Source organism: Ixodes scapularis, unplaced genomic scaffold (genome assembly GCF_016920785.2).
Source record: "Ixodes scapularis isolate PalLabHiFi unplaced genomic scaffold, ASM1692078v2 PGA_scaffold13__105_contigs__length_92229423, whole genome shotgun sequence".
Classification (NCBI taxonomy): domain Eukaryota; kingdom Metazoa; phylum Arthropoda; class Arachnida; order Ixodida; family Ixodidae; genus Ixodes; species Ixodes scapularis.
In genome coordinates, this window is record NW_024609839.1 from 72,925,342 (window position 1) to 72,952,946 (window position 27,605).

Consider the following 27,605-nt stretch of genomic DNA (forward strand, 5'->3'; position numbering starts at 1 on the left):
CCTTGTGAATATGGTCGAGACGGGATGAACGGTAAGAGGGCTCGAGCATTAGTTTCAAACGGAGAGATGGGATGTGATGATAAATTTTGTGAAACAGGCATAAACGAGCTGTCTTGCGCCGAGACGACAAACTGGGAAGTGACAAAGTTAATTTCATTGATGTTGCACTGGCTGTACGATGATAGTTAGATAAGATGAAACGAACGGCTCGGTTTTGTGTAGCTTCTAATCTGCTGATAAGACCTTACTTTGCCTTACTTCGATATAATCAAAGTCGCGACCAAACTTTTGGTAGACTTATCTATATTTGCGTTACGCATAGGGGTATTTTCGAGCTTTCTAAGTCGATAATTTCTTAAACTTGTTGTTGACCAAAACAAATAATCAATCAATCAATCAATCAATGTTTATTAGAGTGTCCAAAAACAACCTCGCGGTTTTGATGCTGGCACACTTATAACTACAAATTAACAAAAACACAAGAAACACAATTTTATACAAGACCCAACAAATGCAGAAGGGTAACAAAGATAGGAATTGTGCTGGTGAGAATCATCTGTTCGAAGGAAATTTAAAGCGGGAAAATTTAATGCGAATCAGCGAGACATCTGCAACGCGCACATATTGGAGAAACAATAAATTTCACACAGTCGGATATTCAGCACTTTTCACTCCTGCTCAAGCATGAACACGTTAACAATATATTGATTAAAAGCCGAATAGCACGAGTCAAATATATCAAGTACTTCCAAGTGACGATTATAACATTCAGCCAACCTGAGGATTGGGAATAGCTGATTAAAAGCTCGAGAAGTATAAAAAGATGAATGAAGACGTGTACGTACGTGTGGAACTCTAAGACTTACTTAAGACAAGAGGTATGGTGAATCAATTAGGCCGTGCGTGACCTTAAACAGAAACAACAAATCAGCTTTCTCCCGACGCCGGTGCAGGCTGAGAAATTTAAAAAAACGTTTTAGCGCATCTTCATAATTCTTACCAGGTACATCCTCTTTAAGATAGCGATGCTTCATGATAGAAATAAACTTCTTTTGAACTCGCTCAATCCCCACAGAATTGGTTTGGGAAATTCCATTCCACACAACTGAGGCGTACTCCAGCTGTGACCTTACTGATGAACAGTACAATGTGAGAAATGCAGGCGCGTTTTCAAACTCTTTCGTAACACGACATGCGGCACCCAAAGTGCGGAGAGACGAGATGATTACCCTGGTTACATGGCCATCGAACCTCAAACTTGAGTGAAAGGTGACACCGAGATCTTTCATTTCATCGACACGAGACAGAATTTCGCCGTGGATATTATATAAACAAGAGGTGTTATGCGTCTTACGAGAAAAAGTCATGACCTTTGTTTTAGAACGGTTTAAACAAAGATCATTATCTAAGCACCACTGGAAGAAGGAACATGCGTCTTCCTGAAGCTTAGTGCAATCCTGTGGCGTCACTATTTCCTTGTAGATTTTTATATCATCCGCGTATTGAAGAAACATAGAATTTGAAATAACACGGGAAACATCATTTACAAAAATTGAAAACAAAAGGGGACGTAGGACCGATCCCTGATGGTTTTCCTACCTGGTTTTCCACGAGAAAACCAGGTAGGAAAAGAAGATCTATTCTGGGCTCTCAGCGCGATGTAGGTATCCATAGCCTCCTGTACAATCCTCGTGAACGGAAAAGCTTGCTCATTGACATCAGTGGATTCAAAAACATATGACCAGTCAACAGTCGAGAGGTGGTGGTACATTCCGACGTAGTCCCCTGCCGAGAAGTTATACGGCGCGTGCGGTGGAGAGGCATCCGAGTGACAGTGAGTTGGATAATTAAAAATAGAGATCACTACATCAAGCGCGGGGTGGTACATATCCTCAGGAACCATTGACATTTCACTCCGAGTCTCGCGTACACTGTCCGTATTTGAAAAACATAAATCTAAAGCATTACTTTGCTTATTAAGAACATTGTTCAGCTGCTTCAGATCCAAAAAAAGAAGTCTTAAAGATGGTTGCATTTTTGCTTACAATAAAGGTTGTCAGTCAAAACGTTTAGATCAGTCCAGTTGATGCCTGGGGCGTTTAAGTCCCCCAAAGTAATAAGATTGCACCCTTGTAACTCGTTGAGTTGTTCTAAGCCAACGAGACAACGCTGAAAATCATCAGGCGGCGTTTGTGGGGGGAGATAGAACAGGCCAATAAGAATACTTTCTTTCTTTGCATACTCAGTTTCGACGAACAAGCTCTCAGGAAATAATAATAATAATAATAGTAATAATAATAATAACAGTCAAGACCAGGTTCGACTGAAGTTCGACCATGAGGCACACGCACTTATATCGACAAAGAGCTAACGCCACCTGACGTAGGAATTTATTCAACCAACTAAATCGTTGAAAGATTATATACTTTTATATTTTTAATGCTTTTATAATAATCTACCGTATATATTATTTCTTTCTAAGATTTGACATATTTGCGTAGGTATTGGGGGCAACACTGCTCAACAGTCGAATTTCGCCTGAAGTTCTAAGTTCCGCCTAACCAGTCGAACCTCGGGTTCGACATAAAGTTCTCTACATCCTGTGAGATCTACGACACAAAATGATTTCAGGAAGACAATATAATTAGAATTCCGTGTTTTCGGATAAATCAGGGAAAAAAATAATAAAAAAAAAAACACACAAAAAGAAACATTCGTCGGTAATTTTGTTTATTATTTCAGTATCACGGTAGCGGGGCTTTTATGCTGAATTATGAGAAAAGAAATCCGGCACATAGGGAAATTAATTTCCGAATCTTCGGAGAATCTGGAATCTATCATAAACTTCGATAAACTCCAAATTTTCGGCAAAAAAAAAAAAAAAAACTCGGGAAACACAATCCGAATGTTACGAGAAGTAAACTCCGAAGACACCGAACCCTCTATATGTGATGGTAATAAGCTTCCGGCAATCAAATAAAAACGGGGGCGCGCGCGCGTTCGCTGACCGCGAGGGCTTCATCATGCCTGTTGCGCCGATGTCGGGGGTGGATGCGCGCTTTCAGGAGCAACCGAGCAGTGCGCGCGAGCGCGCTCTGACGTCACAACTACGTCAGTAAAAAACGTCACGCGCGACGTCATGACCCGGCGCACGCGCAGCTGCGCCATTTGGGGCCATTTGTGTACCGAAGCGCCACCTTTTTTTCCCCCACTGCGCCGCCTCCTCCTCTCCTTCGTGTTTTCCGCTGTTTGAGAAACTCGTCGTCTGCTCGCGGGTGCCCCAGCAGACGTCGACTACGCCTTTGTTGTTTGGAAGCCAGGAATTTTTTGCTTTTCGCCGAGTGATTTCTGTGATTCCGGTGGTGATCGCGGGTGATCTGGGTGACGACGAAACGTGATCGTTCTTCGCGGTGGGTTCCGTGTAATGCTGGACGGCAGTGGTGGCAGCGGCGACGGCGGTGGCGGCGACGGCGAGTGACCTTGGTTCCCCGTCGCGAGGACGGTTGATTCGGGTTCGTCGACAGCTGTAAGCCTGTGTACGTGTGCGCGGCGCGGCTGATAACGCGGTCGCTTGGGCTCGCACTTCTGCGATCGCCGGTTCGCCTGGTCGCAGTGTCCGTGGCTCGGATAAAAAAGAAAAAAAGGGCACCCAGTGTGAATCGTATGCGCATAGAGCTTTGCATCGCCCGTTCCGAGAGAGAGAGAAAAAAAAAAGGAGAACTTACTGGATTTCGCTGCGCAGCGGCTGTGAACTTGTGTCGTCATCGAAGTCCGGTCGATGATTGTTCGACAGTTGTGAGCCCGGCCTTTTTGTGTGGTTTTTTTTTTCCTCGATACCTCGTTTGTGGCGTCGTGGAAGATTTTCTTCGGAAGCTGCGTCTCGGCGCGGTCAATTCGCGGAAGAACCTACGCTTTCAACAAGACGTCGCCGGGCGGTGGCGGCTGCTACGCCTAGCTTTGCTTTTTTGGGTGGTCAACGGGTGTTGAGAAAAGGCCGACGACTCCGTTTGTGTGTGTTTTGAGGTGTTTGTGGTAAACCGTGTCTCCTACCCGTGCATCTCCGTGTTGTGTTATGAGCGCGATGCTTCTACGACGAGTGGTGTGTGATAGCGTCCTGCTTGGCGTCGTCGCGTCGTGATGCGATGAGCGCCATGGCCTGTGGACCTTCGTCCTGGGGATATCCTAACTTCGATCCACTGTGGAACGCCGGTGCAAGCAGGTAGGCTTGACGACCTTTTGCATCCTAAGCACTTGCGCATGAAGCGGAAATTTGAAGGTGATTGTGGTTGCAGCGCGACAGCTGGTCAAACTTCGTACTTTTTTTTTTTTAATGAATGCATGGGAAACGGTTGCTAGATAATGGCGGCTTGGTGTCACACGTGGGCAACACCATACTGTTGGCACAGACCAGACTAGTGTTGACATGTTTGGCATTAGGGATGCGTCAAACCCGTCTCAGCGTCGTTCGAGTTGTTGCGCCCGACTGAATAATAAGTTGGACGCCGCGCAGACTCGCTCCTGATTGGTCGACGTGCACTCGACCAGTGTTGTTGACCGCCCGGAACTGGAGACGCGTTGCGTTAAACTGCGATCGGGCCGTTTGGGTTGTTGTTCGGCTCGGTGAGCGTTTCTCAAGAGTGCAAGTTGACCTCACGTGAGGTGCTGTGTTGGTGACGTCGCCCGATTTATTTATTTGTTTATTGTTTATGCTACCCGCCCTCGAACGGGGTTTTCGCAGGATTTTCTCGATGAACAAATCAGTCGAGCTAAGCAAACGCGCGTATGGTTACGCAATTACGGCATGATTAAAAAAAAAAAAATAGCATGAGACAGGCACGTAGTTATAAGGGAGGGGGGGGGGGGGGGGGGGGAGGCCCCATAAGGCCCTGGCCTTCCCCTCCCCCCTCCCGGAATCTTCCATTTTGCTTGGACCTTCTCTCCCTTCCCCCTCATACAGCACTTTGTCATGCCCCCCCCCCGAAACAAAATCCTGGCTACGTGCCTGGCATGAGATAGGGTTTGCACGTTCTCGTTTCCTACATCCTGTAAAGGAGCAGCAATACACTTATAGTGCAATTAAATGCAAAGGTGCAAGCGAGCTGGGCAAGAATGACGAAAATACACGCTCAAAGCAGTTGCTTTTGTGCAGTTTTATAATATTGAAAGCAGGTGGGCAGCTCACGTGGTTACAAAAACTGAATTGTTTCTGAAAAAGAGAAGTCGAATTTTGTGATATTATATTGAGGGGCTGTCGACGCAATTAAAAAAAATACGAACATGTAAGTGTGGACTACACATAAAACCTATATATCACATTTGTAAAAGGAGAAAAAAAAAGAGAAGGTATTTCGAGTTTGATGCTAGGTTTGCACTCTGATTCCTGGTTGAAATGCTATGATGACACGAATTTGGTAGGTGTCACGAAGTTGAGAGTCCAAAAGAACATTGCGGCGTTCACCTCCCCCCCCCCCCTTTTTTTTTTTCTTTCGTGCCCTTATAATACGTGCAACTCGTTAGTAACGTGAAAATGTAAACCACACATAGACGTGAATGTCACAAATGTTCAAATAAAAAATAATAAAAACAAGTTTTGATGATTAGTTTACACTTCCTGGTAGAAATGCCACGGGGACGTGCAATGTGCGTTCATATACTACCTTTAACACGGCCACTCTCGTGTACCAACAAGCCGACTTCTGCCCTCACCAGGTGTGCGCACTGCCGCATGCGCAGAAACCAGATTAGCGTGAGACGACACTTGTGCGCATGCGCAGTACAGACAGCAGCGCCATCGCTGTATCGTGACGTCCAGAGAGCTGCTCGATATATCCATATGTACGGGGTCCACTTTAACGAGACCGAAATACGGCATTTAGCGTCAAAGCTTGCAGTCCGTGTTGTCCGTTAGGGCGTTTTTCTCGTGTGCCTCTAAAAAAAGGTGAAGCAATGTCGTTCCGTACAAATGGGTTAATGATGATGCCATCTCTATTGTCTGATAGTGGGGGAGAAGGAGGGGGTATAATGGGACGCCAACGACCTGCAATGGGCCGGCAGTGCAACGGACGCTGCTAATCGCTCACGTGGTTCTCTCGACTGTCTGGCACGTTGACCTTTTTGCAGACTTTGTCGAGGTTCTGTTGCGCGGATAAGTGTGGTAGCCTAAGGTGTGCGTCGTCTCTATGGATTTTGTTTTGGGTCGAAAATATTTGTTTTATTGGTTGTACTGGGGCACTACATAGAGAAATAATTATGACGTGAATAAACCCTTAACCCGCGTTCAAGCTTTCACAATAGTAACAGATAAAAAAAAAAAAAAAGAAAACAGCCTAGCAAAACGTACGGGCATGTAAAAGAACTGTACAATAAAAATACTACGTTTATTTTTAGAAGATTTCTGTTAGTCCATATCAAATAGCAGAGACAGTACAGCGTGGAATATCCCGTAAACACGTTTGAAGGCCAATTAGTCTGAAAAGACTGATAAAACAGGTATCAATCGAGTTACAAAACAATAACAACAATAAAATACACAGGGCGTTCTTTTTTTCTTTTTTTTTTTTTTTAAACTCTAAAGATTTCTTTAAAAAACCGTGAAAGCCACACATAAGCGGTTTGTGGAGGTGAGTTATACGGCCATGGGGACATAGTGTAGTTGGTGGATACTCGTAACGATCAGTCGGCTAATTAAGTACACTTTGTTAATTAACATTTTAATTATTGAAAATAGACATATGGCTCTAATCAGAAACTTGCTAAGCATCGTCGAAAACCATTCAATCAACTCTTTTTAGGAAGATATAAGGTGAAAGCAGCCTTTTACGGCGTTCTTAAAAAAAAAAAAAAAAGAACAACGTTCAATTTGGACGCGTTTCTAGGTTTCGGTTTTTCATCAGATCGCATCTTTGCGCCCGTGGTCCTGCTCCTTGCTGGTCGCAGCGCGAAACCACTGGAAAGGTGAAACAACCCGTATTTTTACCGAATTAAGTCGGTTCTCTACTGAATCAAGCACGAATGTGGTAAATGTTTATGACAAAGAAAATTTCTCGGAGGCCATAGAAGTGCAGTCGGCATTTTGGAAGGTTTATACTTTGGTATAAGTTAATTCATTTATTTATCTCTTTTTACGGGCCCTGAACAGCTGAGCCTGTAGTAACGATGTAGAACAAATAGAATGAAGATCACGCGAGTAAAAATAAATGCTACAAAAGTGCAATGCTTTGAGTCACGGTGTGTTTAAACCTTATTTAAAAAAAAAAAAAAAACGTTTTATAGTACAAATTATCTAGTTTTATATTTAAACAGAACTGAAACCAAAATTTTTAGAAAAGCTTTCGTCTACTTTGCAACTATAATACTGAGTACGCGGTGTAAATTTATCACCCTTTTAGGCATTAGTATTGGAGGAGAAAAATGAGAACCATGTCGCGATGTTTACTTATTCATTATCTAATTAAATAATTAACGCACGACTAATCGCTTGCCATATAATCAAGAGCGGAGAGAGTGTGCTTGCAAAGTTTCTTTTGAGCTTTTAGAGTTCATTTTAATCAATGAACACCCGTTTAGTTCCCATTCAAGATGGCCGCCGTATGACCGGAGTCATCTTCACCGATTTGAACATGGAGAATAGAAAGGTAGGAGAGGACATGACGTCGGCCGCGTAGCCTCCACAAGCCATGCTCCCTTGACGCCTCGCCTCTTTCTCATTTTCCTCCTTACTCTCCTCACTTATCAGCCCAACATGACCACATCACGTGACCGTAGCTAGCCTGCGATCTGATAAAACCTACCGGACGGAGCGCGCGCAAGCCTGCGAGGAGTCCTCCTACAATCAACCACCCATCTCGCACGTGACATGTCACGCGCACCAATTGCCAGACAGATATGCGGTCACGCTGGACACAATATCGTTTAAACTTTTTATGACTAGACTTCACCAATATTGGAACGCGCCCCCTCCTAGTACTTCTAACCTCCTTGGATTTTAACGCATTAGTGCGCACAATGTTTGCAGCCTGAAGCAGATTAACACTACTTATAGCTTACGTAGAAAATCGTGTGCGTGTGTTCTTTCAGGCAGTCGAAGAAACGGTGTTGCATCGCGTTACGTAGGTTAAAGACGCACGTCATCCTTGAACTTCCCAGTGAAATACAGGAAATTCACAAAAAGAGCAGTTGCAACGATATATACCTTTTGCAACCTGCGCAGGGTTTATTTTGACTTTTGCTGGGCGTCTCTTCCGGGGGAACGGTCGGTCTTATATCGTATTTATGTAAGGTTTTTCCGTCGTAGGGGGCTATTCTTTTTATGTATTTCTTCGTTTGATCCGGGTCGACTGCTTTGGTTGGTTGGTAGTGGGCAGCATGTAGTTCAATTATTGCGTCGTTGGGAAATTTGAGACGACGCAGGAAATGATAATGAGACTGCTGTAGAAGACCGTGAACGGAACGTTCTGGCACAGAAATAATCGGCAAAAAAAAAAAAAAAAAAAAATCTGAAACATTGTAAAAAAAAAAAAATTCACTTTTGCGGTGTATTTAGACGTTTCCTGTTTCGTTCAATTAATTATTATCCAGACTGGATCCGGATCCGATCAAATAATTATTTACTTATTCGCAGAAATAAATGAGGCATGGAAGATTTTACATCGGAGCAACAAGTGTGCGGCGATCAGGAAGGGGAGGGGATAATTCTAGCGACACGGCTGCGTTACGGGCTCGAACAGACGCACGTACGAGGGGGAGGCAGCGACTGCCCCGTTAAAATATTAATTCTTCGAACTTTTGTTTCTTTTTTTTCCGTCCATGCCAGTTTTAATTGTTCTATGTAGGGCTGGGAAGTGGAAGGGAGGGAAAGGACGTTCAACTTTACCTCCCTCCCTTCCCCCCTCTCTTTCTCTTCAGTCCAATGCCCTCTTCTTACTAAAAAAAAAAAGAAATGGGGGAGAGATCGATTGCTTTTCTCCGTGTGATCCGTCGTTGTGACCTGACACTGAGACCTTGGCAAGGCTACGGAGGACGCTCCTTGCCGTCAGCGTGTCGAATCCCCCCCGTTCCGCCCTCTCATTATCGGTAGCTGTAATATGATGAGGAATCGGTAGGGGGGGGATGGCACGTGTTCGGGTTACCGTGTCGCCGTTCCTAACCCCCGATACGCCGACACGCGATTCCGACTTTACGTCGCTGCTCTGGTGGCTTCGCTCTCGGAACGGCGCGGACGCTTCACGCAACTCTTGTTTCTGCGCGTGCGCGACCGGTGCCTGCGCGCACGGCGTTGGCAAACGCCGGCTTGTTTGTAAGCAGCCTGTGTGTGTGTGTGTGTGTTTGACGTTGATTTGAAAGGGCGCCGACGGGTGCATAACATCTCTTTCCATGACGTCAGCAAAAACTGGTTCGCTCGCACCGAGAGCGTCGCGGCGACGTCACTCGTGTGGGGGAATTCGGGAGCCTCTCCCCCGGCTTTTGTCCTGCAACAGTCTATAGAAAATGGAGTTCTAGGTTTGCGTGTGTGTTCGCTTTGCTTTCATCCCGCGAATGAGTTTACGATCGCGATTTTAGTTCTGGCGATTTAACGCGTAAATTAGTTATACGATACATGTCTCAGTCGCCCCTTTTATGGGGGTCTTTTCAAGCTGTAAACTATAGCTTTAATTTGGGCATGCGCTGCTTCGCCACAGAACATTGTTGCGAGCAGTACAACGTCTGAACCGCAATAAAAAAACAAAAAAGTAAAAGTGGCAGCGGATTCAACGATTAAAATCGTTCCGGTGCCGATCGAGTGGAAGAATTATTGGGTGCAGGGACACTGGGATTAAGATTAGAGTCGTGCAATCTTAACCCCGGATCCAACAAAGTCTAGTCTCTATTTGACGTCTGCTTTTATTATTATTATTATTTTTTAATGCTAAGTATTAAGCGGTTGACGCAGTGTATCGTTATATTCACCGCATTCGGCGGGAGCTGATACCACGAGAGCGCCCCAGTGTTTGGTGCCCCAGTAGTAGACTTCCGGTAGTGTTCTTCAGCAACGCACAGTGATCGAGTCGGAAGATTTTTTCGTCGGAGGAGTACCCGTAATACGTTTGTATGAACCTGCGCGCATTGGTAAAAAGTATTACGAAAAACAAAAGGCTGCGAGACAAAAAAGAAAAGAAGAGGAAGACCGGAAGCGTGCAGGGGTCCGCCGTTAGCGGGCGGGGGCGACCTTGTTTGCAAACAAACATCGATGAATATATATGATGGGAATGAGTGCAGATTGACAAGTGCAGCCGTAGTAATATTGTGAACGAGTGAATATACGTGTTGTTGGTGTTTTAAAGTTTCGGCCCGAGAGGCAGGCCTTCTTCAAGACTGATTACAGCGGTGTTTTCGGTTTACACACCTGGAATCACGTCACGTGTGACATCACGTGTCAAACTGCCCAAGTCCACAACAATGCTAGTCGACGGAAAGCAATTACGCTCGGTCAACGCTAAACAAAAATCTCCCTACTTTAAAAAAAAGAAGAAAAAAAAAAAAAAACGCACACAGTAAGCCAAGTAATCGGTTGGCCAACGCGCAGAGATAATCTACCCCCCCCCCCCCCCGCTTTTTTTTTTTTTAAGCAGGGAGATAATCTTTACGCGTTCGCCCTGCGTTTACTGACTGTATGCGCTCTCTTCCGTTTTCTTTTTTTTTTTTTTTGTTAAGTAGGGAGATGGTTTTTGAGCGTGGAACGAGCGTAATTGCTTTTCGTCGACTGGCATTGTTGTGGACTTAGGCAGTTTGACGGGTGATGCGACATATGACGTGACCCAGTGTGTGTCAACCGAAAACTCTTTAATCAATTTTGGCAACCAGTCTCGAACCTCAACTCACTAAATGCTTTAAAAGATAAAGAGCTTTTCGGGGAAAAAAAAAAAAAAAAGAGTTAATTGATGATTGTGACGTGTTTGTGCCTGCTGAGTCCAAATATCGCAATCGTTTGACCCAAAATAATCACTAAACGCGAAAAAAAAACGTAAGTTATCGCCTCAGCGGCACGCCATTGGCTAGTCACGCGTGACGCGCCTCGACGTCACAAAAGGACCATCTCGATTCTCGCTTGCTCCGTCGCTTGCGGAAGTAGCCGGGCGCCCAGGCTTCTGCTCTCGTAAATCGGGTTCGGCTTCTGATTTTTCGAAATCTTTTAGTGAATTCGAAGGAGGAACGTGTCCAGAGGACTCTCGACGTGACAGAGTACGCGTTCCAGCCGTTGGCAAAGCTGAAAAGTGACCCCCCCCCCCCCCCCCCCCCCTCCCCCGCGTTATAAGGGCAGACAGGAGGAACTGCTTGCGCCGACGCGACATGGCCGGCTTCATACGTTTAGGAGCGCACTGACTGCTACTTATTGTAACGTAAAACGTTGACAATAAACGGAGTGCTATTGCCGGGACGGGTCAGGCCGGATTAGCGTGACCCTCCCCAAAACGGTCGTCAGAGGACAAGAATTCGGCACACATCGGCCTTCGTTCTTGGCAGCTGCTGGACACGTGAGCGTGCAGGCTGCATTGTTCACCAAGGCTGAAGTGGTTTGAAGGGAGAGTGTAATCGGCTTCGGGCGACGGTGGAGCTTCCCCTGAGACGAGACAGGTGATGAGACAGGGTCGCTGTTCTGCCACCGCAGTGATGTGATTGCTGCGGGGCTAACCCTGCTACATCCTGCTACATTTTGCCAAAATGTGGGTAATCTGCGCCAAACCTGCGCCAAAGGACTAGTTTTGGTCGCCTTTCAAAACCGAAACTAAACTGAGTACCGTAATTGAGCACACATGAGCTAGGTGGCGCAAGCGGCCACCCGACACAAAGTACCCTGCATCAATCGTGACATTGTAACCCTGGAGCCGGGGAAAAGAAGGGGCGTAGGACAGGCACAAAACTCCAATGTCAGTATTGAACCAGCTTGCCTGCACCCTTGCTTTAGTTACATCAATCGTCCATCCGGTCTCGCATGGTTTTTCCCGCCATCTCTTCTTTCGCGCTCTCGTCGTCTCGTAAATCTCGTCTCGCGTTTATTTTTTTTTATTTTTTCTCTTTGCAACGATACATGCGGGCGTGTGCGGACGCTCCGACGCTAACGTGCTGGGTACCAGCCATGCCGTCACACTGTGAAACGAAATTACGTTTTTGCGCGGCGGGAGTTACCTTTTTGAGCTTGAAGCACTCGCTTTTGAAAGCAACGGCCGTGGGAAAATTGTATTTGGTCCCTGCCTGGCCAGTTCGCGCGTCGCTATGGATATGGAGCTTCCTAAACTGAAACATAAGGACGCCGCATGTTCATCAACATTTCTGTACTTGTTTAGAACATACCCTACTACAAAAATCCTTTTTTAAACTCAAAGACTGCTGGGTGGAAGTATAGATTACCTAGGTTTCTCTTGGTTGGCTTTTTTTCGAGAGGGAGGGGACCCCGGTACATGAAAAATCTGTCACGCAAAAAAGTTGGTGAAGAGAAGTGAACTAAAGTAAAGAAGGTGATGTCTGCACGCTGAACCCGCACAGCGCGCTTGTATGTCTTGAGTTCAGTCGTTGCACAAAGCGCTCCAAGAACGTTTTGACCCTGAGTTGTCCCGCGTCGATGCGCTCAGGTTATTTTTTTCTGTGTGTTTAGCTTGTACCTCGCCTGCTGGCCTTGCAAGCACGCGTCGCTGGACAGTTTTCTGTCGCATGCTGGGCAGTTACACTTTACATACATTTTTGGAAACCAGTTGGCGACGGAGCGGAGAGACATATGGTTTCGGTTTCGATCGAACAGCCGTCTCCGCTCGCGCGACGAAGCACGTGCAGCTGCAAGCCTGCCGAAGTTGCCCTGACGTGCACGCGAACATGATTGCACGACAGAGGCACCAGCCGAGACGCTTGCAATCCACTGTTTCACGTTTACATTTGACGAAAATCTGGCACGTGGGGAATCAGTAAAACAATGGCAAGCGGTTTTTCAGAATTTCTCGGCAACGCCTACAGCACTGTACACTTTTGGGATGTCCCAATGTCTCTTTGGAGACATTGAAAGTGGACATTCTTTACTATGCTTCGTTTCAGCTTCGGTCCAGACGCAGCCAAAGCTACAAGCGCGAGCTCCGGGCTTTCAGCATCCCTGCCAAGCTCGCGCGCTCGTGCAGTGCAAGCACTGTTCTGGGCCACATGCTCGCGCTTGTAGCATCGGCTGCGTCTGGACCGAAGCTGAAACGAAGTATAGCCTAAGCCAAAGGGGGAGACATTGAAAGTGGACATTCATTACTAGCCTAAGCCAAAGCGAAGAAGTTTTGAAAAGCAAAAAGTACTTGCTAGTTGTAATGCACATTTTTCTTGTGTGCAATTTCGCATTGCACTGCAGTAGCTATGTGTTTCATCAGTCGGGGACTGCTTCCATTTATTATTTTATATCAATAGTCAACCTAATGCCGTGATATTTACTACTAAGCTGGTAATTTTCAAATAAATTTTAATATGTGAAGTTTGGTTTTCAAATAAATTTGAATATGTGAGGTTTGGTTCTTATCTATCTATAGTGGGTACATATATATGTATCATTTAACTGAAGCATTGCAAAATGTGTCATGTCATTGACATTTCAGTTACATCTTGAAAGCCTCCTAGGTGGTCGATCTTGACCGTAATTCGTTTATTTCGGCGAGCGAAGTGGCCTTCGTTTGTCCAGCACCTAAAACGCATATTTTTATTTTTTCAAAGAATATCTGCTCCGAAAGCCACTTTTTGTGCTCCGAAACACTGTTTTGGCTGCTCCAAAAGCGACTTTTGCTGCTCCAAAACACTGCTTTGGCTGCTTCGAAAGGTGCTCCAAAACGGCTTAGGCCAATCACATCACTGCCACCGCCATGTCCTTGCGAATGACTGCGCAGTAGGTCCATCCTTGTGATAGTGGTACCCTCTGCTGCGTTTAGTTTGTTTACCACCAATTATTACGCCATTACAGCTTTAGAAAAAGTGGAGATGTGTGCCCGGCAGCCCTCAATTTTGTGTCGAATCCGTGAAAGCTTCCTGGGCCTCTGCGTTCACATACTTCTCCCAAGATTTGTGGGCTACATTAGACCACCACCAAGCATTAGCATTGTCCGATCGCATTTCTACGGCACAAAGAACCATTGCATGGCAGACACTTTATATGGAAAACGCTGCATAACTGCTAAAAGAAATAAAAAATCCAAAAAGCGCTGCTGAGGAGAATATGGACCAGTGGAAGGAAAAATTAACAATATTTATGTTTACGTTTAAAAAAATATGTGACCTCAAATAATATTAACAACTGTAAAAAAAAATGAAGTGTTAAAACAAGTTGCACCTTGAAAGTCGCATGATGAATTAGCTGACGACTTATTACAACAAGCCCTCCTCTTCCAAGTGACCGGATAGCGGAGTACATTAAAAACAAAAGAAAGCAATCTTGGGTGGCGGAGTGTGTCTGGGAAATATGGTCACTTCAAGGATAAAGAACCAAAACTAAAGCACTAATATAAGGTGGTTAACACGAAAGAGCCAGTGGGAAGCACCTTGGCCGTATTGTGGCTTAAAATGATGGTTTTCAGTTATCTGAAGCTTTATCTGAAATCACAATAAACGGTTTTTCGTCCTCCACAAATAGTTCGTGACGAAGCAGAGCAATATTACAGGGGCTTCCTAACACCGAATCTAATGCTGAGGAAGTCGCACTTTTGAATCATGACGACCGGCAGTTGCGTCTGCTCTGCACAAGCACCAAAATGGCGGCGCCCACAACAATGTCGGGGAACGGAGTGCCGATACTCTAAGCGCAGCTCATCTAGTGGCTGTAGCACGCTATTCGGCTACAGGATCGCGGCTTTTCCAGTACACCGTGAAATTCTAATAACGTAACAGCCTTTTTTTTCTCAAGAACAGTCGACCTTGAACTCCTGCCTAGCTAGGTTCGTCTCCTCTTTTCGTGTGCCTTTTAATGCGCAAAATTGCCTTCTTACCTACAAAAGTGGTCGGCAGAGCTTGGTCTGCTGGGCAGGTTGGTAGTGGACATTCATATTAAAAATAGCGCAAAAGAGACGGGACAAAAAGACGAAGAAGCACACAGGACAAACGCTGTGTTTTGTCCTGTGTGCTTCTTCGTCTTTTTGTCCCGTCTCTTTTGCGCTATTTTTAATATGAATGTCGGCTGAGCGTCGAGTTCAGGGTGAGCCTTCTTCAGACCCAAACCCATACCTACATTGTTTTCATATGCGCTGTCCGGAGCACGTTCCGAACAAAAAACGGTGTACTTGCTCAAACTCCTCTGTTTGCATAGCGGGAACCCACCCCTTTAAAATCTCGGTGTCCGAAGGAAAAGCGGGGTGTGCGGGAGGAACAACCGCGACGATCGCTGTTCGTGCAAGCCGACTGCCACACATCGAGTACGGCATCGTGGAAGAGCACGAGTCAGTTGGTTCGGTGCCGCGCGCAACTGATCAACGGATACAAGCAAGCGCTATACAGCGGCACAACGACGCCGGTTCGAAAAGTCGGCAATGCAAGCCTACGACGGAAGCGCGGCCAGCCGCGGGGGGTCCCCCAGCCGCGGACCTTTTGTGACGTCGGCTGACGGGCTTCCTCCTCTCTCCCCTTTCCCTCTGCTTCGGAGAGGCGTGGCTTTAGCGCTACTTTGAAGGCGCTTTTCCGGTTAATCCGCGCGTAAAATGGCCCAACGAATACGATACTCGTGATGGCTGAGGTCTAATTAACTAGGCTCGGGTGTTTCTTCTGATATTTAAAACCTTTTCAGCTTCTCTTTAAAGGACCCATGAAACGAATTTTGGGCTGGAGTAAATCAATTTATATTGGGATTTTACTAATAGCACATCGTTCAGTGGGCCAAAAGATGAAAGGTAGAAAGTCATAAGCCTGACTTTCGCTACAAAAATTTGCAAAACATTGCGGACTATTTCGTACCTCCTTCCCTTCGTAAACTCTCCGCCTTTTCGCTGTGATACATCCGCGGACCCCGCAGCGCGTCACCGGGCTACTAGCCACCATAACCGGGCCCCCGCAGCGCGTCACCAGGGCCCAAGCGCACGTCACACGACACTGGACCTCACTTAATCCCTTTATCCCTAAGCTGACATTGCGGTGGAAGCTACGCGCTTGCCGGACCAATCAGCCGCCTCCCTTTCATCACCTGACCTCATTCTCTGCGGGTCGGTATGCGCGAGAGAGCGTGATCACGTGGAAAATGTGTGGCTGGCCCAACGAGCACGTAGCTTCCACAGCACTGTCAGCTTCGGGGTGAACGGGGTGGGGAAAGCAACTAGTCGAAATTTTGAGCGTCGGGCTAATCTTCTAGGGGGACAATGGCTGTGTCCAGGCTACACAAGGGAGATTACGAGCAAGAGGGGACTCCCCCCTTTTCGACTTCTTGAACTGTTTGGTACAATGCGCGATTTATGAGTTGAGGAGGAAAGCTAAACAGAAAAAAAGTTGAAAAAGCGTTTCATGACTCCTTTAAAACACCAACATCGCTTTGAAGTGCGACTTCATTACTTTATATATATACAGGATATTATTCCACGTAACTTGAGCATTGCAGCGCTCTCAGCCGTGGCTTGAATAAACTAGGCCTGCATGCTGAATATAGCACTGTTGACTAAACGCTGTTAACAAATTCGCGTTTTTTTTTTTTTTTTTTTTGAAGCCCGGGAAAACGAACTATGTTAGAGGTTTCTTGATAAAAACTACTGAATTGGATGTTTCTGAGGACGCTCTACTACTTTGTTAGTGGAACTTTCTCTCTTAATTGAATATTTCAAAAATGCGTTAATTAATCTTAATTAGTTAATTGGACAAAATACAAAAAAAAAACTGATTTGCTCCAAACAATGTTACAACCGTATTCGTCTGGCTTTGTTTTCCTAAAATGCCCAAAAATATTTTTAAACCTTGGCTCAAGTTACGTGGAATACCCCTGTATATATATATATATATATATATATATACACACCAACTCATGTTTACAAACAAACCGTAGCGCCCCTAGCGGACGCCACCGGCGCCGCGCATGCGCGATGGGGGTGTGGGCAAAAAGCTCGCTGTCGCCCATAAACAAACCATTGGAACGCGATGTTGTCGGCGTCCGTGTGAGTCCCCCTGCCCTTTTTTGCGTTCGAATCGGTGATTCTACGTCTTCTTGGCGATGTCTGACTACTTCAGCGGCGTCACCGAAATTACCGAGGCTCGTTACACCGCAAAACTTCGCGTGAATAATGTGACATGTGGCGATTCATTCCGCGTGGACGCTACAGCCCGATTCGCATGATGAGATTTCGTTCGCAATTTTCAGTCGCGACGCCGCTCGGGCTGCAAAAGCGTGAACCGTAGCTGAGATGGTCGACGTTGATACTGGAAATCGCAAGCAGAATCGGACCAAGTGAATTAGGCATAACAACTCGGTGATGGCCACTGGTAACAATGATCAACATCTCCTTGTATCTACTGTTTACATCCAGCCTGCTTACCAACCTTCAAACTTTAGTCTTTTGAGGCCTGCACTTACTTCTTTTCGCAAGTACCGGGCCAACAATTGGTCTACGGGCCGGCGTCGTGAGAGCAGACGACAAGCGGAAACGTTTGAAAGAGCAGACGACAGTTCGAACGATCCGGCCGCCGTTTGAGATTGAAGACACACTGAACGTAGTCCGCACGTGGTTCGCACAACTTGACGGTTTTCCGGCGTTCATGTTGGAAGAAAACAAATAAATCTGATGACCACAAGCATCCGTGAATTCAATCCAAAGTGCTTCCCGTCTTAGCAATCGTAGTCCGACGGCGTCTGCTTTTCCCTTTTCACGGCACATATCCAGATTCTCGGACGAACCGAGCACGTGAAAACTGACCTTCAAACTTTTCTCCACACTTTTGGTACGGCCCCAGTTCCGGCGTTTTGACGAGAAGGCAGGTTTTTGTCTGGTTCCTTTCAAAACAACGCAGGAATACACGTCTGGCATGGGGACTTCTGCCCACAGCCCCAGACCGGAAGTGCGACCGACGCGCCACCACCGCGCCGTGACGTAACAGAGATGAGTTCGTGCATATGCTGTTCTAGCAAGCCGGCCCAGAGCGAACTGTCACCTATACTCCATCTGCACAACCATCAGCAGTGCATACAAAGGCATGGGCTTTGTATGCATACAAAGTGCATACAAAGGCGTGTGGCTTTGGAAAGTGCCTCCTATGCCCAAGTTCTCGTACAAACACAAGCATTTTGCTCAGCTAGGCTCACGCGCCTGTGTCTTTGTCTTTATTGCAGACATTTGTGAGATGGAGTAGAGAGGCCGAGATTGAACGCCACTATTTCACCCTTTGAATGTCGTTTGCAATATTGTGACGTCGCGGTCTCCTGATTGGTCGACGCTGTGTCACAAATTTAGTTTACGCTCTAAGCGTGGGGGGAGTATTCGGCGCTGGCGGCGGCTTTTGCTCCGCCTATTGGCCAAACTCTCCCAATACACGGCTCTGGGTCAGCGCCATCTGCCGCGCACCCTGGCGCGTTTCGCTCGCGAACATCTGTGAAACAGCGGAAGACGTTGTTTCAAACGAAAGTTTCCTTGACATTTCTTTGGCGTTGCGTGACACCGCCGCGCGTACGCCGTCGACGGCCACTTAGGCACGAAAACGAAATGAAAAAAGCAGACGAGCAGAATGGAAGGAGAGGGTCGGAATGTTCGAAATTGAGAAACCGCAGCGTTAGATACACTTCGAAAGTTTTTTTTGTTTTTCTTTTAAAATATAGATTTGGTATTACGAGAACAGCCATCGCCAACGAGAACGTCATTAGAGCCTCTAACTCCGTTTCGCGTCGCGATGGACCGCGGCGGACGCTACGAAGCTGTCACGTGATAACGTGCGCCTGGCGGCCGCCGCGCTTCCCCCGAAGGTCACGTGACCCTCACGCGGCGTTGGGATTGGTTTGGGATGGCTCGTAGCGTCCGCTGCGGTCCACCGTGAGGTGAAGCGGAGTATAGCGGTGCATGACTGTTGTTGCGTTATGAGACCGGTTTCGAAGCGACGAAAGTTCGAGAGATGACGACCGTTATGTCCACGATCTCGTCTTTTTTTCGCTCGCCGGATTGGTTTCCAGTAGAATAACCGGCGCACCATTATTAAAGACGCAAACCCGCCTTGTTTTTATTTGTTTTTTTTTTTTGTTTTTTTTCCTGGGCAATGGGAAGGTCTGCGCAAGGTCGATGGCGATGCGTGACAGCGGACTCGAGTTGGGCACGAAAACTACCACTCAAAACATGCGTTTTGTGATACAGACTTGCCCGGGCGAGGCGTTTTCTTTTCTCTCCAAATTATTGTTGTTACTATTTTTCTTTTTTTTTTTTGGTTGTTGCTAGGGGAAGCAGACGAGGGACAAATGATATAATAATTGCAGCGGGAGCGTGTTTCGGTCAATTTCCGAACTGAACCCCTTCTGAGTTTCCAACTTTAATTTATTTTATTTTGTTTATTGTTGATTGTTAAAATAAACGACGCAAAACAAAATACGCTGCTGATAAAATAAATAAATAAATGCAGCGAATACAGTTTGCAATTAATCGTCTTATTTACTGGCGTACTCCGTAAGGAACAAGCTTCGTGAACATGCGAAAATTGCCACTTCTATATGGCCCAGAGCACAACCGACTGAATCACGTCGATTTCGCTGTCGTGACAACGCTCGTGTGGCTAAACCAACGAACACACACACATACATACACACACGCACACGAGAAGAAAAAAAAAGCGGGGGCGGAAGTTGCAGTGTTTGACGTGGCAACTGCGAAAGCGCGAGCAAATCGCACCGTGTGAATCAGGCCCTTACGTAAGCCAACGAAGTGGACGGGACGGTCAAATGGATCGCCCGTTATACATTAGGGAACTGTAGTAGAGCGTTTCCGCAGCCCGCTAAGCACCCGGATAGCGCTCCGTAACCCGCCACAAGACCCTGAGCTGTGCAGACAAGGCTGGCGGCGCGCATGCGCAGCTGCGGCGTTTTCTTTACGGATACCATAGCGGAGGGGAAAAACGGTCGTGTGACCGCTGCCAAGTGAAAATATGACGTAGTGAAGTTGGGCGGCAAAAACTGAATAGTTTGAGCACAACTACAATAAAGAAAGTATAGCAAAAAAAAAAAAAAAAAGTGTAACTAATGGCAGGAATTCCTTGAAGTCTCTAGCGCTTTCCAGTCGCTAAATAAAATTATTCGCTATTTTTACCCAACTCAGCAACGTCCACCAAATTCAACATAACGGCCGCCAGAAAAAAAATAAAATAAAAAGTTAATTTTTTTTTTTTTAGCGGTTATCACCAGGCAAAAAAGTGCCGAGTCAGTGCATGGCGGTGTCTGGTCTTCAGGAAGGTACCACTGCTCGTAACACGTTCACAGCTCAGTAACAAAGATGGCGGCGCGAAAAAGCCTGGATGGATATTAATGGCTAAACCCTTTATAACGGGCGGTAGCTTGCGCCACCTAGCCTAAGTAAAAAAAAAAAAAGCTGTAGTAAACAACCGTAGTTAAAAACGCAAATTCCGGCTCCTCGCGCGGCATTACTAATTCCCGCCTTTACGAAGAGAATTAACATAAATGTAGGTCTATTTGAGATTCGATGTAGGTTATCTTATCACACGTTTCATACGCCGAAAGCATGGCTTCTTCTTCCGACAACCAAATATTCTAGGGACTACTTCGCACGGCGTATGGAAAGTGCGGGCAAGTTTCGTTTTTTCTTGAGGTAAAAACGAGTATAGATGTTTTGGTTTTTATTGGTGACGTCATCGATTAGGAGCGACAATTTTCAACGGCGTGCGTCGTCACGTCCTTGAACGAACACCTTCAAAGTTGAGACAGTTCGAGACATCACAGCGCTGGACGCCATATTTGTGGGTGTTGTTTAGAGCGCATGCTCAGAACGAGCTCACATTAATAGGTTGCTAAGACCGTCAATCTTGATGGTTTGGTATGCACGTTTCAAAAGAATTGTGGAAGCTCGCTGTCAGCACGCGCTCAGCAGTCGCGCACACAGATATGGCCGCCATGGATACTCCCTATTAGCGATGTGCGCGATCAAAAGCGTCGCTGCGGTCAGCTTTCCACGATTGGCCAAGCCATGGGCATATGAGCATTGTCAGATTATCAACTTTGACGGTGTTAGTTTCGGATTGCAATGGCTCCTAGCTTCCACTGTGCTTTTTAAACACACCACCGAACTCGTCGTCGCACCTGCTGGTAAATAGCCAGGGTAACAACTGGTGACGTTACGGCGAGGCAAATCCCAGTCGTGACATCACGGATGAAAACCATAAGAGGGCGCCACCGAAACATCTCGGCGCTAATAGACTATAATGCAATTAAATGCAAAGGTGCAAGCGAGCTGGACAAGAATGACGAAAATAATCCCTGGAGAAGGGGAACAAGAGGGACAAAGGACAAACATAAATCTCCAAACACAGCTAGGTGACTGGTGCGCGACCGAAAAAATCCGCCTGGTCCGGGTATCGAACCCGGGACCTCTCCATTACAGGTGGAGCGCTCTACCAGGTGGAGCGCTCTCCCGGGTTCGATACCCGGACCAGGCGGATTTTTTCGGTCGCGCACCAGTCTCCTAGCTGTGTTCGGAGATTTATGTTTGTCCTTTGTCCCTCTTGTTCCCCTTCTCCAGGGATTATTTTCGTCATTTTTGTCCAGCTCGCTTGCACCTTTGCATTTAATTGCATTATAATCATTACCTTAAATTGCAAGCTTCACCCTTGTTGGTGTTGACTGGTGGCAGCTGATAAAACCCGTTTACTCTACTGTTGTCTAACCCCTGGTTAGCTCAATTGGTAGAGCGCTCCACCTGTAATGGAGAGGTCCCGGGTTCGATACCCGGACCAGGCGGATTTTTTCGGTCGCGCACCAGTCACCTAGCTGTGTTTGGAGATTTATGTTTGTCCTTTGTCCCTCTTGTTCCCCTTCTCCAGGGATTATTTTCGTCGCTAATAGACCTATTCGCGACTCCAACTAACTATAGGTGGCGCCACTCATTTTCCAAGATGGCGGGTTTAGTGAGGGTCAGAGATGCGTGCCGCTGTTGAGCCTGTCTAGTGTGCTGGCTTCACTGAGCGACATAAATTATTTCTGGTAATACGAGGAAGCTAATGTTTTATAAGCGCAGGTCACCTCTTTAACCTGAAAACAAGAACGGTGTTTAGCGTATTAATTACGGAAGGATGCGCGTTTTAATTCTGGAGCGAAACCGAAACTTACCTCTATTTTGGATTTAATTTCTAGACAGAGGTCTTAATTTCGGATTTTTTCATGACTCAAGATGTGTCTCACATCGTAATTATTTACTTAGAAAAGTTGTTCACGGAAGCTTTATTTTGTGACATACTGTTCGATCCAGGCTGATATCCGTAGTTGTTGAAAAAATCAGTGCTGATATCTGTGCGTTCTCGCTGCCTTTTTCTCGCTCAGATAATTGTCATGGGAAATAATGAAAATTATCCCAGCACAAGAATAAGATAATAATTCCAATTTTTACAATATGTCCACGAAACGGACAAAACTAATAAACGCTGCTCTCACTGCAACAACCCAAGACGGAATCCGAGTCAGACAGCTGAAGTATGTGTGTGTGTTTTTATAGCACCGCGTGACGTGTAGGACTTCATATTACATCCAGCGTTTAACTGTTTGTCTATCTTCATAACTATGTCAGAGTTTTTCATATGCTAAAAAGAAAACAAAATTATACCTTTCTGGAAAGGCTATTATGGTTAAATAGAGTATTCTCGTGATCTTGGCGTTAATTAAAGGCATACATTGCCGCGATTTGTATTAATAATAATACTATTAAAATTCACATATTCGAATAAGTAATTCTTCAAGCTCTAATATAATTTGTTGCTTATGATCTAATTTTAAACGCGCGAAGAAATATGACATTGAAAACTGTGCTAATTATCATCACTGGTTCCAATTGCTGCATTTTAGCTACAAGTAAAATAAAAATAGTCTAAAATCAATGAAAACATTCTAGCTAATGTGAAAAATCCATGTAAAATTACATTAATTGTGGGTAAAGTATATTGTGCTATTAAAGTCGCGACTTTTGACAATCGGCGAAACGTCCAAAGTCGCCGCCAATATACTTCCAGACCAAATGCCCAAAAGTTAAAAAAAAAGTTTTTTTTTTTTTAATTAGTAGTTTTTTTCATAACATTTATTTACTTTTGTATTTGCTCGCCGTCGTTTTGCCAATCTCAGCCTTTCCAGTTCAAAGGAACGCCTACCTGCTTGCACGTCTGCTCACTGCAGCACGTTTCATTGGCGTTGGAAGCCGGTGAAACAGTAGTGAGTTTTAATATTGTGTATACGAGCGAACTCAAACCCTGTGTGTTTGCGTTAGCTTTGCGCGTTCTACACTGCGCCTGCGCGGAGCCCGAAATCGCGGTCTTGGATGGCGCATGGCGATGAGGCGCACGCACAACGTGGGGCACGCAACTCTAACGCAAACGCACACCGCTTGCGTTTGCTTCTATGCGCAATACAAACTCTCCAGTAAGGTACAATCCCATACCCGCTGCAGCACTACGGTGGGACAGTGAAGAGTGTTGTTTGCATTCGGAAACGACATCTCGCGAGCCATGATCGCGAGCAGTTCCGCCATGCCCGCTGAGCAGGAGAATCGGGGGACCCTCACTAGAGCGCTTCCCGTTTCCGCCGCGGGAGGGCGAGCGTTGAGCTGGAGACGCGAATTGAACTGCCGAAGCACCAAGGAGCATGCTGCGGTTACACGCGCTGCACGTCGGAGTCTGTGGCAGTAACTGTTCTAAGGCAAAAGCCCAAACTAAATGGCATCTTGCACGCGCGTTCGTTAACGCTTTGTTATGGTTATTTACTTGGGATCTTTGATACGGGGAAGGCGAGCGCGCGTGCTGCGTCTAGAGTTACGGTATACCGGCATTCTCCTCGATGCTCGGGTCATTTAGCGATACATCTATTTCGGAAAGCCGATCCCATAACGACGCTTTTTTTCGGTCACATTGACAATATACCACAACCCGCACGGACGAGTCGATCGGTCGATTCTTTTTGCAGATGCCATGGCCGGGTGACACACAGGGTTGCTAATCTCTGCTCCAGCTACCTTCGAGCAGCCGCGGAGGTCTATTTTCGTAGCTCCGGTTGCCTCCCCCGGGCTGGGCCCCCCCCCGCCCGCCCACCCACCGACGCTGACGCAATGTTGCGCCGACAGATGATGTGCCACTGATAGTTCTCGCCTCGCCCGTCTTTTGCGCCGCTCTGTTAGCGACGCGCGCGACCAAAAGCGCCGTCCTGGTCGCATATCGCGATTGGCCAAACGCTGACTGGGACGCCTTCATCCCGATTAATTTTTCTTTCATCGACGGAAATCGGTGCAATGTCAACGAGTCCCACACTGCCTGGTGATAGTTAGGGGGACAGAATTGCTCTTTCAATGGCGGGAGGAATCATATGTTTTTGTCTTTCTAGACTTAGGCTAGGTGGCGCAAGCTACCGCCCGTTACAAAGGGTATAGCCATTGACATTCATTCATCCATCCAGCTATCGTCGAATTTTTCCTAAGGCTCTAGGGTTATGTGAACTAGTCGAATCTCAGGTGCGACACAAGTTCGCATCTCTAATCGTCCTGCGCACCTGCGACTTACATAGTTTTTTTTTTTTTTTTTTATTTCTTCCGCGTAGCGCGACGACGTTCGCGGTGAGTAAATGTGGTTGCGGTATACAATAGAATGAAAAGGATCAAAAACCGTCTGCAACGTCTGCCTCAGCTTCCGGAAGGTGAACGAACTCCGACGCTCCTTTCTTTTTTTGTTGCTCCGCCCTCGGAAGTGTAATAGGGTAAGGGCAGCTCCAGGTTGCCACCAGTGGGCCGTGAAAGCTGCTCGGAGGTATGACGAGTGCGAGGAACTGGCATGACGCCATCTGCTGTGCAAGTGACGTCAGAGGCGTCGCCCTTGTTATGCGGGGGCTCGACTGCTTTCGACCTCTCGGCTTCGTCCGACTGCGCTCTCAAGTGACAACTAGGGATGTCGCGAACTTTGGGACGAACCTCGACGATCGGCTGGTTTCGGTGAACCTTCGAACGTTTGAGCAGATTCGAGAAAGTTCGGCTGATGAACACAGTGTTGTCCGACTGCAACACATATATTTTGAGTTTTGTATGGATAAGTTATTTATATATTAGTTTATTTTTATAGTTAATAAAATTGGTAATAATTTTTGCTCGGTGTAAAAGTAAACGTATGTACCCTTAGTGCTTTAGCTTATTCTTGTAAAATAATGATGCAACATGCTTAAAAAATAATTGTACTTTTCCTCCGGCTCGTGGCGTCAACTTTTTAGGAATTTTCGCTCATGCTCATAAAAGTCGAACTTCAGTCAAAATTAACGTTAAAAGATCGAAAAAAAAATCCATACTGGTGAAAATTGAATTTTGGTCGATTTGCTGCACCTTTAATAACAAACCAGCCCTTGGCAGGAACCACAGGTGTGGCACGAACCGCCGCAGTGGCTGGCTTCATCTTGGCACCTGATCTGGAGCGTGACCTCATGACTCTTATCCGACGCCGCGGGCGTTTGTGCTCTTAAAAACGTAATGTGTGGACCGCTTCTTTTTTCTTTCTATTTTCTTTTATGCTGCATTTTTTTTTTATATATGGAGGACACAATAAACAGGCGCTCGAATAGTTATAGGGCAGACTCAGTCGTAATGAAATGGACGCCAGAAACCGACAGTTTTTTTTTTAATGCGCCTGACAAAAAAAAAAAAAAGGAGCTTTTTTTTTATTATTGGGGGGTGGGGGGGGGGGGGGTATTATGAGCTTCTGCGTTCTATTCTGCGTCATCCTCTCGTATGAGTCACTTTACAGTGACACGTTTTCGCTTTTATCTCGGAAACACTGTCACCACGAGTCATTCCTCGACCCCGCTAACAGCATGGCGAGTCCGTCCTTCGTCTTTATCAGAATCTACGGGCCAAAACAAAAACGAGAATAGCTTACGAAATCCGAATAAGCAAGAAGCCCCCATATTGCGCCTCCTTCCCCACCGTGAAAAGACGTCCGACAATGCAATGCGACGCGCATTTCTCGAACATCATATTTTACCCTCCCTTCCCAATCCTTTCATACACCTCGCGACATCAGCGACTCTACCGTACACTGTGCCCCTCCTTACTCCCCTCTCCCGAGCAGCCCTTTGGCAGCCTTTCATCAAACCCTATCTCTCCCCCGCTTCCCCTCCCTCCAACTCGCGTGCGCCGTCGCTCGTTTGCGGCGCTCCAGCGATGGCAAGCGAAGCGCGCCGAAAAGTCCCGCTCCGGCGCCTCTCCGCGCCGCCGCGTCCACCTCGCGACGGACCGCCAAGGACGCTACGGGCCATCCCAGCCAATCGGAACCCGCGCGAGTCTCACGTGACCTCCGGGGAGGCCGCTGCAACGCGCGCGGGGGCGTCTAGTCACGTGATTGCGTTCCCAGCGCTGGATTGCCTGGGATGGCGCATCATGGCTTCCGCTGCGGTTCACCGTAAGTGTAGGCTCTATCGAAGCCTCCTGCTTGCCTGCCTGCCTGCCTGCCTGCCAGGCTAGCTGTGTCAGTAGGTCAGTCCGCGTAGACGCCGTCCCTTTCTCTTTTCTGTGTTCCGCTCCCCTCGCGGTTCGAGGGAAAGGCCGCCTGCTCGAAGACGGACGTGTCGGCTAGCACGTTGTCTCGGGGTCGCCGTACGGCCTAGCGGGCTCGTGCGCGCAGCCTTGCAGACCTGCCCGCATGCGCGAGAGAGCGTGCTGGCGGGGAGGCGGCGACGGCATTGGCAAGGTCTTCGGAGAGAGCTGTTGGAGGGCGGACGCCCGGTGATATGGCTGAATGGAGTCTTTCGTTTTCGCAGTCAGAAACGTTACTGCTCCTTTTCATATATATATATATATATTCTCTCTTTGTTTAGGGCATATACTACACTTTACACGAAGTCCCCTAGCTGCGCGACACTGTTAGCGCGAATACGGCGCCTTTTCGCGTTTTACTCCTCAAGGGTGCAAGAGGGCATCAATATTTACCGCTTGGCTTGGGAACCTTGTGATCACTTTTAGACCACTACGGTAGCTTCGAGGGCAGTTCTTCGTTAGTAAAAGAAGAAAAATAAATGAATCGAGAGAGTCAGCGATGACTTGTTCGCGCTAACGGAGTCGCGGAGTGTCACACTGTTGTCGGGGTTCCGAATTCCGGCCTGATTATAGGAAGTTTTGGTAGATCGTTCCGATAGCCGCGATAACGATACGGCGCAATGGTGGCGTTGGCGAGGCATCCATCGGGTGTCCTTATCCGAGCCTTCGGAACGATCTACCACAACTCCCCAATGAGGCCTGATTGAAGGGCTCCCGGTACAGATATACCGGAAGCGCTTGGTGATGCTCCTCGGGAGTGCGCTGGGTTTGTAGAGTGATAAAATCCTAGACCATGTTATCTCCCAGTTGGCTTATCTCTTAGTACGGCTATGTTCGGCGAGCTCTGCGTCGGGAGCACAAACAAATAATTCCTGTTGCCTCCCCCCCCGGGGCGGCACCGATTTT

The 27,605-nt window shown here is 46.9% G+C and overlaps 1 protein-coding gene across 4 annotated transcripts in view; it reads left to right on the forward strand.

The window, feature by feature from the left end:
* Positions 1–3,238: 3,238 nt before the first annotated feature.
* Positions 3,239–27,605, forward strand: part of LOC8030072 (AF4/FMR2 family member 1) — a 93,240-nt gene continuing 68,873 nt past the window's right edge. For all 4 annotated transcript variants that reach the window (XM_029975950.4, XM_029975951.4, XM_042289947.1 and 1 more), the window contains exon 1: positions 3,239–4,219. In XM_029975950.4, the coding sequence (XP_029831810.2) occupies positions 4,143–4,219 (77 nt within the window). In that variant the 5' untranslated portion in view covers positions 3,239–4,142. The remainder of the gene's footprint in view (positions 4,220–27,605) is intronic.